Below are 12,836 nucleotides of genomic sequence, written 5' to 3' on the forward strand. Positions count from 1 at the left end.
GAGAGAGAGCGCCCAGTCCAGCACAGCTGACCCTGAGGGGAGAGAGAGAGCCCAGTCCAGACAGACAGACAGACAGAGAGAGAAAGAGAGACACAGAGAGAGAGACACAGAGAGAGACACACAGAGAGAGGGAGAGACACAGAGAGAGAGAGACACACACACACACAGAGAGACACATACACAGAGAGAGAGAGAGAGAGAGAGAGAGAGAGAGAGAGAGAGAGAGAGAGAGAGAGAGAGAGAGAGAGAGAGAGAGAGAGAGAGAGAGAGAGAGAGAGAGAGAGAGAGAGAGAGAGAGAGAGAAAACAAGCTCTTGGAATGGGTGTCTGGGAGGAAGTGGGGGGTCTTTCGATGTTGATTAAACGGCAAGCAACTAATGTCATGAGTGCCAAATTAAAGGACAATAAATCCAATCTAACTGAAATTGTGTAGCACAGACCTTTTCTATGGATCAAAACCTCAATATTATTATGGTGTAGTTAATACTTCATGTTGTGAGGTTTCTGTCCTAACACATGTATCCTTAATCCCTAGGCTAATGAGGCACTAAGATGTTAGTAAAAAAAAAAAACATATGCCAATGACAGGAAGTAACGGTATATGTATGTGTGTGTCTCTGTGTGTGTGTGTGTGTGCACTGTGCATGAGTGCACATCTAGGGGCGGTGTGTAGATTTGGTCTCCCTGATGTTGACTCCTTAGCCACAGCCTTGGGTTGTTTAATACTGGACAAGTGTTTCATAACGGCCGTTGTGTGGGCCGGTTTCGGGGCCGGTGCGTGGGCCGGTGCGTGGGCCGGTGTGTGGGCTGGTGCGTCTGAATGTCCCGGGCTGAATTTGTGTCCCAGTCCGCCACTGGTTAGGGTTAAGGTTAGGGTTAAGGTTAAGGTTAGGGAACAACATATCAATTGTTGTTGAATATGCAAGAGACCCTTCGGTGCTAAACCAATCAGAGAGGGTCTTCGCTGTACGCGGCTAGCCAATCAGAGAGGGTCTTCGCAAAGAGCGCGGCTCTGAGAGCGCCGCTGGCTCTGCGGCTCTGCAGCTGCATGCTTCTCCTTTTTTTTAATGCATAGACTACTGCACTTCCGCGTTACATGGAACACGCGAGCTCGTGAGGGGGACCACTGTACTTCCGCGTTCCATGGAGCTCGTGAGGGAGAGGGGGAGCACAGTCACCACTGCACTTCCGCGTTACATGGAGCTCGTGAGGGGGAGCATAAATGTATAGATGTAGCAAGTAGCAGTACTGTCATACTATGTCGTGTGTGTCATATCTGTTATGATGAATTGAAAATGGGGGACCCTGATGTAAACAAGACGAAAGTATTTATCTGGTCTGCATCCCCTAACAATTGTATGTATTGAGCTGTACTGTACCCATTCTGCAATCTGTTAATACAGTTTTCAATCAATCAAGCACTAGACCACTGCACTTCCGCGTTACATGGAGCTCGTGAGGGGGAGCGCTAGACCACCTCACTTCCGCGTTACATGGAGCGTGCGGAGGGGGGTACAATGAATGAATGTTGATTAGAGCCTTGACGTAAGTAGCTACAACCACTTACGTCCAAGGTTCGAATCGACATCCATTCATGCCCCCCCTTCCCCCCTCTCTCTCATGAGCTCAGAGTACCGGAAGTGTTGCAGTGGTCTACGCGAGGGGTGGAGTTTTGCTGTTCAACAACCCCAGCCCAGATAACAAGAAATGTGTGCAACAAAACAACACCCAGTGAATCGAAAAAGCACAACTACCACTAGACACCTTTTTCTTGTATGAGAAGTCTTTATTATGATTGCTGCTGGTGGTCATCATGAGCATTATTCAGCCAGGTGGTGCTCTCTCTTTCAGTCACTATCGTTAACGTAGCTATTGGCTTCACAACACAACGGCAGGAGCTCCTCATGTGAACGGGGTGGGTTTGTGCTCCGAGATGTACCGCGGTGTCCGGCTGCATCACACACGGCGCGGTGTGTCGGTTAGTGTCAGTTGGTCGTTCTGCACGCCGGCCAGCTGATGCTGCTGACCAACTGTCACACAAACCGTTGAATTATGGGCATTTCCAATAACGGAGACTGGACTAGTAGCTACTAGCCACAGCTAGCAGCACTTGAAGGTAAGGTGTGTGTTATATTGGTGGCGTCTCTGGTTATGACGGCTATGCAGCATTAACTCCATTTCAGTCCGTGTCTGTTGTTGAAATAAAGAGGGTATCAATGCTGATGAAGACGACTGGTTGTTGTGGATCCGCCGTATGAGCCACAACGTTATAGCTAAAGGAGATGTTCGCTATCTATAGCCAGCTGCGCTGCTGTGATGATGGGCGTTCACTGCCATGGCTTAGTTACTTGGGGGGCCCAGCTATCTGTCATAAATGTCTGCTCGATGTAACGTCAGCCTTGCGAGGCATTCACACAACAACACCCCCCTTGCCAACACTTGTGGTCACGGCGAACCGGATCAGTCGGAATGTAGGATTGCTAGCCGACTAGCTACACGGAGCTCGCTATGTTAATGAGAGTGTACTACTAAATGCGCATGTAGCCAACACAACCCTCCCTCCCGTGCGGTTCCTTCCAGCCCGTGATATATATATAGGGGTTCTTTTGGTTCAGCATACGAGTAGCAAAAAGGCACCCTGCGTGCCTTGCATAGCCACCGTTAGCGTTATCTTCTCCTGCAATCCAGCTACACTTCACATTCTCTCAACCTTATGGTGGCTTGCATAACGCTAGCAAACGTTAAGTGAGCTAGATGTATGACGCAAAGAAACTAATGTCAAATGGATATCACTGTAGTGAATATTCAGTATGGCATTGGCTACTGAATTAAGTAATTTTCTTTTTTCCTCCCCTGCTTAGCCAAACTCAGCTGATATCTCCACCATGAATAAAACCATGTTTAGGTCTAACCGTTAATTGGCCTAACTGTCTTAATTTATTCAGGCTTGTGAGCTATATCTCATAGGTGCAGACAGTAGCCCTTCTTTGGTCCTCTTGCCAGATTTTACATAGTGCAGTGAAGGAAAACATTTTCTGCTGATCCATGATCACATCATCCCACACACACTGCACAATCTCTCTCTCTCTCTCTCTCTCTCTCTCTCTCTCTCTCTCTCTCATAATAATTAGGCCTATGTTGGTACTCCATTCACCTTCGAAAGCCATTTCTTTCTACATATGTTCAGTTTAGCGTTTCTTTTTGTGACTGGATTATCACTGAATCAGTCAGTGGCTATATCATCCCATTGGAGTGTGTGTGTGTGTGTCCATCATGTTTGCTCTTGCCTCACGTTGTTCTCTATCGTTTCAGCTTGGAGTCACTTCAGAAAAGGCAAACCAACATCATGATGATATGCTGAGTGACCTTGAACTTGTTACATTTGGTGAAGGCGAGGGATGGAGGGCACACGCCTCGATGCAGCTCTGGAGTAACGAAGCATGAGGTAACGGCCCTTTCTGACCTCCGGTGTGCGCCACCTTAGGCCTATTCGCCTTGAGAGTCAAGAGAGCAGGCTTTGAGCCAATGAACCAACCGGAGATGCCCGTGAGAAGGCGTCCCTGTGGGCAGCAGCCTAGCTACCCCAATTAAAAGCAGCGTAGCGAGCAGTTCAATTACGTTGCTGTTGTCCAGACGAGGATGCCTTGCTGATTGGACCCGGAGACTCATTCCTGTGCCCCTCCTCCCCCTTGAGTCGTCAGTGGAGTGCATGTGTGATGGCGACGGAGCACGGAGCTTGAGTTGCGGCCTGCTGTCGCGGGGCATGCGGAAAAGGGGCGGGGCTCCGTTCGAAAGGTATCCCGGCCGACCGACCGTCCGCTGCCAATAATGGACGCCAAGTTGAAAGAGGACTTGTTTCGGAGGTACGTGGCGGCGCTGGAGAGGAGGCTCGAGGACGGAGGGGGAGCGGCGGCGGGGACGGGAGCCGCGTCGGAGGGTGTCAGGGTCCCGAGACGCAAGGACAGCGAGGCCCTGCTCTCCACGGCCACCGCCCTGCTGGGGGCCTACCAGCCGGACCCGGGGCAGCGTTTCCGCATGGTGCGCTTCTACGAGCTGGTGGAGAACTCCCTCCGCTGCCAGAGGGGAGGCGGCCTCCGGGGTCTGGAGAGGGCCTTCCACACCCTGGAGACCATCTGCACCAACCTGCTGCTCTTCCCCTGGAAGAAGGAGTTCAGATGCATCAAGGTGGGGCTAGCTTTTTTTTATCAACGAGTCGGGACGTAATCCATCATTCCCGATAGACGTAATTCATACGTTCCTTTTGGTTTTAGAACATTTAGTCTATAGGGGCGACAGTGGCTCAGGAGGTAGATCGGTCGTCTTGTAGTCGGAAGGTTCCCGGTTTTGATTCACATCCTTCCAGGCAGCGTGTCGAAGTGTCCTTCAGCAAGACACTTAGCCCCTAATTGCTCCCCATGTGCAGGTTGGCACCTTGCATGGTCGCTCTGCCGTCGGTGTGTGAGTGAATGGATTAATGTGAGGAACAAAATTGTAAAGCGTTGTGGATAAAAGCTGTTATATTAATGCACCATTCACCATTTATCTATATGCAGTAAACACGAATGAGTACCTCAGAAAGTTTGAGATGAGACAAATCCTGGTGCTAATCCATTGACGGTGAATTGAAGACCAACTTTGTGAATACAGTGATATTATCTAGAGTGGATTTCACATGTTAGGCTTCCTAATAGGATGCATGCGACTTTTGACAACTTAACTTAAGTTTAAATTGCATATTAAAACTGTTTTAATGGCTAGTCTTAGTCTAACAAAATTGACAACTGACAACTCTCAGCCTCTCAGGTTATTAGCTCATCTGCAAACCCTGTATAACCTTCATGCTACTTAAGTGTTTTTAAAATGTCATCTTTACAACATATATTATTACAACATAAATGTATTTCCAATCTGCTGAATTGTTTTAATTATACCACTACATAAGCCAATTTTCATAAGAAAAGTGGGTGACAAGACATTTCCGAATATACATAAAAACTAGCCAAGCCACCTAACTTAGTACCAAATTGGAACAAGCGAGAGACTGGTAACATTTAATGCTGAAAACGGAATTCTTGGGAGTTAAGTTTGAAGAGATAATTAAAGGAATAATCAGTGAATGAATGAATGAATCTCCAGTGTCTACTCCTGATCTCCATTACTCCATCACATCAACATTACTATCCCACAGCAGGTAGATGAAAAAAGGCTAAATTAATATGCAACCAAAATTTGGGGGGGGGGGGGGCGGTTGAGACTGTTCCTCTTCAATTCACGATGAATAAAACATTAGTTGGCGACGGTTCAGAGACAGAATCCTAAGCTCATAAGTCTCCACCTCAGTGTCAATGGAGCATTTCCAGGTTTTGTGTATCGATTGCATCACAGGTCAGAGCTTTGTGTCTCTGGTTTCTACATTTCTTACATTGCAACTAATTCAAGCATCTGTCTCTTTCAGACCTTCACCGGTCCATACGTGTACCACCTGCAGTCCGCCATTTCCGACGCTGACCTTCGCTCCCTCATGCGCACTATCGGCTACTCCCGCGACCACGAGCTGCAGTTCCACCTGCGGGATCACCCGGGGGGCGCTAACCACTTCCGCCAACTGGCGTTCGAGCTGTTCCTGGCCCAGGCGGAGTGCCGTCTGCTGGGGGAGGTGGTGGCTCTGGCCAGGGGCTCCGCCTCGGAGATGGAAGCGCTCGAGCTCCGCAGAGGCTGCCGGGATGACGCGGCCGGCTGCGCCGAGGCTCTCCGCAGACGGGACAGCCTCGGGGCGGACATGGCCCGGTTGTCGGTGCGACCGATGGACATGGAGAGGCCTCACCACCTGAGGAGAGGCAGCCGCCCGTCCAAGTCTGTGGATGTCACGGACGGGGCCGGTCACTGGCACGCCGCGGCGGTCAGCAAGCCCGTCCTGAAGGCCTCTCTGAGCCTGAGGAAGGAGACGCTGTTTGTGGACGCGGAAGAGGATATGAAGGATGAAATCATCAGGCCCGGCACCTCGACCTCTCTGTTCTCTGTGGCAGCGCCGCCTTCCTACAGCCCCGTCGCCGACTTCTTCCCCATCCAGTCGCCGCCTCCGGCCGACGCCTACTCCTCCTACCACCTGTCCTCCCTGGACGAGATCGACTTGTACACCGAGAGGGGCGCCGGGATGGGAGGACGGCAGACCCCCTCCAGGCCTCCCTCCAGGGAGCCCCGGGAGGCGAGGGACGGCTGGCTGCTCAAAGCCCACGGCAGCGTCAAGTGCCAGGGCTGCGGCCTCGGCTGCTCCACCATGGCCTCCTGCCAGCGGTGCGACGTGATCCTCTGCGCTGCCTGTCACGACGTGGAGCCCTCCCCCTGCTGCGGCCTGCAGGACTACCACCCCAAGTCCCCGCGGCCCCTCGACGGCTACGTCCCCGTGAAGGAGAAGCTCTCCGTCTACTCCAACACCCACTCGCACTCTCACCTGCACCCCCACCCGCTCACCCTGACCCACTCGCACACCCACCCGCACCCCCAGATGGCGGAGAAGCCCCTCATGTCCGCCAAGCTGTTTCCGAGCAAGTCCGTCGCCATGGCGGCGTCGCCGATGATGGGGGGCAACTGTGAGCGGCTGAGCGCGGCGGGGGGCTCGCGGTGCGGGTTCTGCAACAAGCCCGGTGCGTCGCACACCTGCGTGAACTGCTCCAAGGTATCGTGCGACTCCTGCATGGGCCTCTACGGCAAGGACGTGTGCACGCGGAAAACGCCCCAGCACAGCTTCGTGCCGAACCATCAGCTCAACTTCAAGTCCGGCACCGTATCCCACCTGGTGTACCGGTGAACTCGCGAAGCACAAGAGGAAGGAATATCTCTCTCCTCTGTTTCTTCCTTCCTAGTCCCTCCTTTGATCTCAAAATGTAGTCTTGCACTATCGCTTTTAGCTCTGTTCCTTCCTACTTAATAACACTCCTTCCCTCGCTTCCCCCCCCCCCTCTCTCTCTCCGGTCCTGACTCCTTACCCCCTCTACTCTCCGGTCCTTACCTCCTTCTCTCTCTCTCTTTTTGAACTTTGTACATTCTCTCACTAATCTGATGTAGGGCCCTGGAATGCACATGCCACAGAGAGCCATATCGTCTGCCCATCTCTCTGCCTTGTACAAGTTCAGGCCTTGTTTTTCTTTTTTAATTTCTTAATTTCTATTTCTTTCCTATACCTTGCCCCCCCCCCCCGCTCTTGAGTAGTCACGTGATGTTGTAGCGCTTCCCAACCCCCCCCCCCCCCCCCCCCTCCCCCAAATGAGGGCAACCGGTTGAAACGAGAGTCCGGTTCATCCTAGGCTTGAGTGAAGTCCTGCCCCGCGGTGAACGTTAAACACTTTACCTACCTTCTCAACTGAGGATCCCTCTAATATATAATGTGTGTGGAGAAGATCTCTGGACTTGCATTGTGACAAAAGGAGGTCTTTTTAAACTTGGAAAAAAAAGAGAAAAGTAAACAAAAACGGTAAAATTACACTGGAAGTCAATAGTATATATTTTTAATTCTTATTCTCTAGAACAATGTGAGACTGTTAAAGGGGCATGGGGTCTGGAATCGAGATTTGGGGGTGTATCTGTTTGTTGGGGGGTTGGGGTGGGTGATGACGTCAAAAAAGGGATATATTGAAACAATTGTCAACATGCCATATAGTCTATTTAAAAGATATTGCCTTGTAAATTTACCCTCAAATGTTTTTTTCGTATATATGGCTGAGGTTTACATGCTGCTGTCGACTTGTGGACATTGAAGACGTGTGGTGTTGAGTTCTTACTGGTAAATAACCTGTTTAGTTGTGTCCGTTCCAAGCCCTCCCTCCCTCCCTTCCTTTACACTCTGTTACTCCAACCTCCATGATGTAGAACCCCTCAACACCTCATCATGCCCGCTCATCGTCTCAGGTGTAGTCACGGTCCAGGTGGCCACGGAGTGTTAATTCATTGTGGTCGTGGGACGTTGTGACCGCTATGCTAGTTAATGTCGGCATTCCTTTTTACAAGCTCATTGGTTGGTTTAGACAGCATTTTAGGCCTGTGATTTTGACATATAGTTTGTCTGTCTACCTCAAATGGCTTCAGCTTAATCGCCCCCTTTTCAACGCCGTGGTTTCAAGCTATAGCACTGGACAACTAAGGAGAATTGTATCTGCTTGAATTGCCTCTCGGTCATTACTTGCATGCACTGGCTCATCAGAAGATAAGATCACCTCTTATTAAAGGACCATATTTGTATTCTACTCTACATTACCAGGGATTCCACCTTACCAGGGATTGGTCCTGTCTTTAAAAAAAATGTGTGTGCATACTGTATAAAGTCTGTTTTGGTAGATCTCTACCTTTCACACTGCCATTGATGTTGAGAATATGCTCCATGAAACTTGAAAGACTCCAGGCGTAGGTAATTTACCCCTGTGAAAATCATTGTATAGTTTATTTTTGCCAGTGTTACTGTAATACTCTACTACAAGCTATTCAAATCCGCACAGCAACGGGGAGCACCCACGATTTAATAACAAGCACACCCAACTGAATGTGGAAGTTTGACGTGCGGGGCTTGTTGTGGAGTGTTACCTAAACTTAAACAACTTGATGGTTTTCACTCAGGCGGCTGATAGAGCCATATGGAATCCGCGATCACGGAATCGCGGACGGAATCGCGGAATTGAGCAATAAAAATGGAATCAACTATATAAAAAAAAAAAATTAAATTTTTTTTTTTTTTTTTTTTTTTAACTTTTTTTTATGTTGTGGGACTTGTACAGCACTTTGTTCAACTTTGTCAGTGCTGTAAAGTTTAAATCTTAGACAAACAAAACACTTTGCTTTCATGAAATATTGTAAGCAGTCATTTGAGGCTTCATAAAAGCAGCACAATGAACACAAATCTGTCAGTGCCGAGTCCGACCTCATCTTAAATAACAAACGGCATTGCTTGTTGTAGTTAACAAAGAGAGGCAGAGTTGATTTTGCAAAAATATATATACCTTTTTAATTTTTTTTAATAATCGAATTTTATTTTCATATTCGAATGAAATAAATGAATGAAGCTTCGAAGTATTTAAGACAGCCCTATTAAATGGACTGTTATATCTTATTAAATTGTGGACATTTATTCATTCCCACTTATTAGACACTATTTCTGATGGTAAAATGAGCGTACAAAGCAAAATACAGAATTCTGAAATATTAAAACGGAAAAAACGGAATTTGGAAAAAAATTAAATGGAATTTGGGAAAAAATAAAATGGATTTCATATGGCTCTAGCGGCTGAGTTACATATGCCTAGCAACTTTAAAACAACTTTCAAATCTTAAGGGGCAACACTGTCTGGTAATCGTCAGGTTCCCGGTTCCATTCTGGCTCCTCCCTGCAGTGTGTCGAAGTGTCCTTGAGCAAGACCCCTAACTGCTCCTGATTAGCAGGTCGGCACCATGTATGTACTAGTGAATGGGTGGATGTGAGGGATAAATTGTAAAGCGCTTTGGATAAAAGTGCTAATATAAGTGCAGTAGTTGGCTAATCATGGAGGATTTGACACTGTTTTTCAACATCAGTGGCAGTATGAATGGTTTGGTAAGGTAAGCTGATATTGGCTAAAACACACTGTATACACATACAAACACACAATTCATGTAATCTCCAGTAACGGTGAGAACTGTATACTGTTATGGTCCTTTAAACTCTGAACAGTAGGCTCAAAGATTATTCTAAAGCTTATCGGACTTAAATATGTATTTAGCTGAGAGCAGTTGGGCTATATGATCTAATGATAATTTAATTTAAATTGGTTTGTGAAAGTTAAGTATTCCCAAGATGGGCTACTCCAAAGTGCAACGTTTCTACATGAGGAAAATCTGCAGAATACACATTGTTCTATTAAAAAGTGTTGGACAGTTTCCCAGCCTCCCTAAGCTGGAAATCCGAGCATCAAGAATTTGTCATGTCATCAAGTGAGATTTTGAGTTGGTCTATTAACAATGATTTAGTGACCAACTTTATGGGCTCAGTTTGAGCTATGGCATCCAAATGGGTTATGTGAATGTAGGGCTCACAGCTCTGAATTAGAAAATGAGCCCATACCAAAGTTAAATCACCATGGGTGCTGTCCTAGTTGAGCTGTCCCACTATTCACCGTCTATGGAACAGTTCCAGGTTTTGTCTCTTTATGACATCATGACTACCGTCTTGTCTCTCGTGTTCATCTTACGGAGAGACTTGTTCATGTTCACAAATCGGAACTGAGCTGTACAGTATATTTAGAAATGTGAATTATGTTCCCTTAAGTGTTCAACCTAGTTTTCTATTTTAAATCATCCAAATTAAAACCAAAAATAGTCTATAATTTCATAAAATCTTTAATGTGGAAATGTAATTATTTATTCAAATTCAAAATGTTCTCATTTAGAAATTATATATAATGGTTGGTAAATACAAATGATGTGAAATTGTATTTATGTACTTAATTTTAAATATTCATTAATCAGTTTAAAAATGGTCAAATGTATGTCACCTTATCTTGTTAATACATTTCACGTCAAAATGCAGGGCTAACACACTCATGTTACGATTTAAATGAATTTGTACAATGATCTATTGTTTGTCATTTTAGATTTTGTTTTGCTTGCCGGTTTATGATTCTCAGGAGCTAGGATGAAAATCTGAAAGAAGGCAAACTAAGCCTGCATTTGATATTTGGCTTGGATTACAATACGTGGAGTACTGGGGGTGAATCCATTCGCAGTGTGGTGGTGAATTTGTAGACCGTACCCACATTTCCTCATGAATTTCTCTATCCATTGATTAACATCCGTACTTGCCAGAGCCATTGGTTATTCATTCAAATGAATCTGCTCCTGGTGTGCCCAGGCCTTCCTCAGAAGTTCACCATTTACCATCGCAACTGTTGCACTGCTATAGCTAGAGACACTTATCTAACTACTTTATCAGTATACTTAAATATAGCCCAACTAATCTCAGGTAAATAAAGTCCGCTAGAAGCTGTAGAGGGGACCTCATCAGATCTCTATGACCAAGGAGTAATATATACTCCTGAGTCAAAGGGCCGTGGCAAATCACACAAATTAGTATACATTTTATTTGGACAAATGTTAGGCTGCGGTGCCCTTTGGTTCTGGAGGAGTGACCTCTAACTGCCTTAAGCTTGTTCAACGTTCTTATCCTGGAGTGAAAGGCTGTGGTTCTGATTTGTGTCTTTTATTTTATTGAATTATTTTGCTAATAATTTGTAGGTTTAACACTACCATGTTGATCTCGTGCGAGCCCTTGCATTTTCGCCTAGCTACATGCATTGATTACATATTCTGCCCCGTGATCGTTAAGCATAAATGTCACAATAATTCAACAACACAATGGAGGCCTTTAACAGAATGTTTAGAATGGCCATTTGTTTCCTCCATGTTGGAAGATAATGGTTCCTATGTGCTGATATAGATGAGAAATCGAAGATGTAATAAATTTGTGTTTTATTACTGGATCTTGTAAACAAGTCACAGTAATATGCTTTTTCCAATGTTTACCTACTCTACCACTGCACATAAATTAGGCATTTTCCTTTTAAAAGTTACCAATGGTAACCATGTTGGAAGAGAGAGACCTACACAAACATTTCCTGCAAGGCCTCAATTTATTATTGGCTTAACCTCCATACAAGCTTTCTTGGATGAAACGTTGACCAATGGTTTCTAAGAGAGCCTATGAAGCCTGTTCATGTCATGGATTACAGAGGCCTGCGAGAGGCCTAGACTTGCACTCATTGTTCTTTCTTATTGAAATGCCATTTTTGGGTTACTGTTTTTTTTTTTTTTGTATCATCCAACCCTTTGAATATAACCTGGGTGTAGTAAGCTCAAGAGACCAAGATTCTCTCTTAAACTGTTTGGATGGAACTTGATGGGCTTAAAAAAAAACATCAGTGCTTCAGTTTTTGGAAGACCATCTTGAATATGACAAATGTCTTCGGTGTGCAATTTTTTTTCTTCACTTTTTCCAATGAAGCCTTCCTGAAATGGCTTAGGTGTGAATATGTATTTATGCTCAATTCTGTTCATAGCAATGCATACCAGCAACGGAGACGGCCTTCAGAGAAAGCATCGCTGAGCTGTGTTACAAGACTGATCAAATTGCCAAATGAAGAACAAATCACATTTTGAAGTAGGCAACAACGAACCATTAATGTTATAAGAGTTCTATGATTTAGCCCTAGTAAGAGGAGATGTCCATTCGCTTATAGCCTCATCTGTAGCTGGAATAAGAACGGAACTATCATCAAAATAGATCCCTGGCCACATATCATAGTACCTGGATTTGACTTAATATGAAGTCTGATGTAACGTTACTTACTGTATCTCAAAATGATTGAGCTTTTTTGTGTGTTGGCTTTATGACAAAGGGCTAAACAGTGTTCAGGGCTGCTGCTAAATTAGTGGGCATTGTCTTGTGAAAATGAATTGGTCATTGGAAACGGTGAGAATTAATATATGTATCTGATATCGCTTCATATCCATCAGTAGATGTTAATTAGCGATGGCAGGGCGACAAATCTTTTTTTAACTTGTTTTTATTTAATTTCATCATGTCATGGAAACGCATTGAGCCATTTTGAACTTAACGTGTGTTTTTCCCCAGTGAATCCAAACACTTGTGTGTCTGGAAGTGATTGCTCCCTTTCTTTACCTCTTTGTGTGGTTATCTTACCGGTAATAACAGTGATGGTGTAGTATGTATAACACAAATAAACGTCCCTAGCCCCGCTCCCCAACTCTTTTCTTGGCATGCTCTTTACTAGTCCCGTACCCTTCCCCGTGTCCCCCCTA

General features: G+C 45.8%; 1 protein-coding gene across 1 annotated transcript; it reads left to right on the forward strand.

The window, feature by feature from the left end:
• Nucleotides 1-1,806: 1,806 nt before the first annotated feature.
• Nucleotides 1,807-7,532, forward strand: spata2 (spermatogenesis associated 2). Its single transcript, XM_084332782.1, has 3 exons — nt 1,807-2,115; nt 3,312-4,184; nt 5,455-7,532. Exons 2-3 carry the CDS (start codon nt 3,828-3,830, stop codon nt 6,805-6,807), a joined length of 1,710 nt encoding a protein of 569 aa, XP_084188908.1. The 5' UTR covers nt 1,807-2,115; nt 3,312-3,827; the 3' UTR covers nt 6,808-7,532.
• The last annotated feature ends 5,304 nt before the right edge of the window (nt 7,533-12,836 follow it).

Source organism: Notolepis coatsorum, assembly GCF_963971535.1.
Source record: "Notolepis coatsorum genome assembly, chromosome: 17".
NCBI classification, from domain to species: Eukaryota; Metazoa; Chordata; class Actinopteri; order Aulopiformes; family Paralepididae; genus Notolepis; species Notolepis coatsorum.

Excerpts from the sequence above, each read along its gene's own strand:
- spata2 (XM_084332782.1), top strand. The coding sequence starts at position 3,828 with ATGGACGCCAAGTTGAAAGAGGACTTGTTTCGGAGGTACGTGGCGGCG. Across the intron at positions 4,185-5,454 it reads AGGAGTTCAGATGCATCAAG|ACCTTCACCGGTCCATACGT; the intron begins GTGGGGCTAGCT and ends TGTCTCTTTCAG.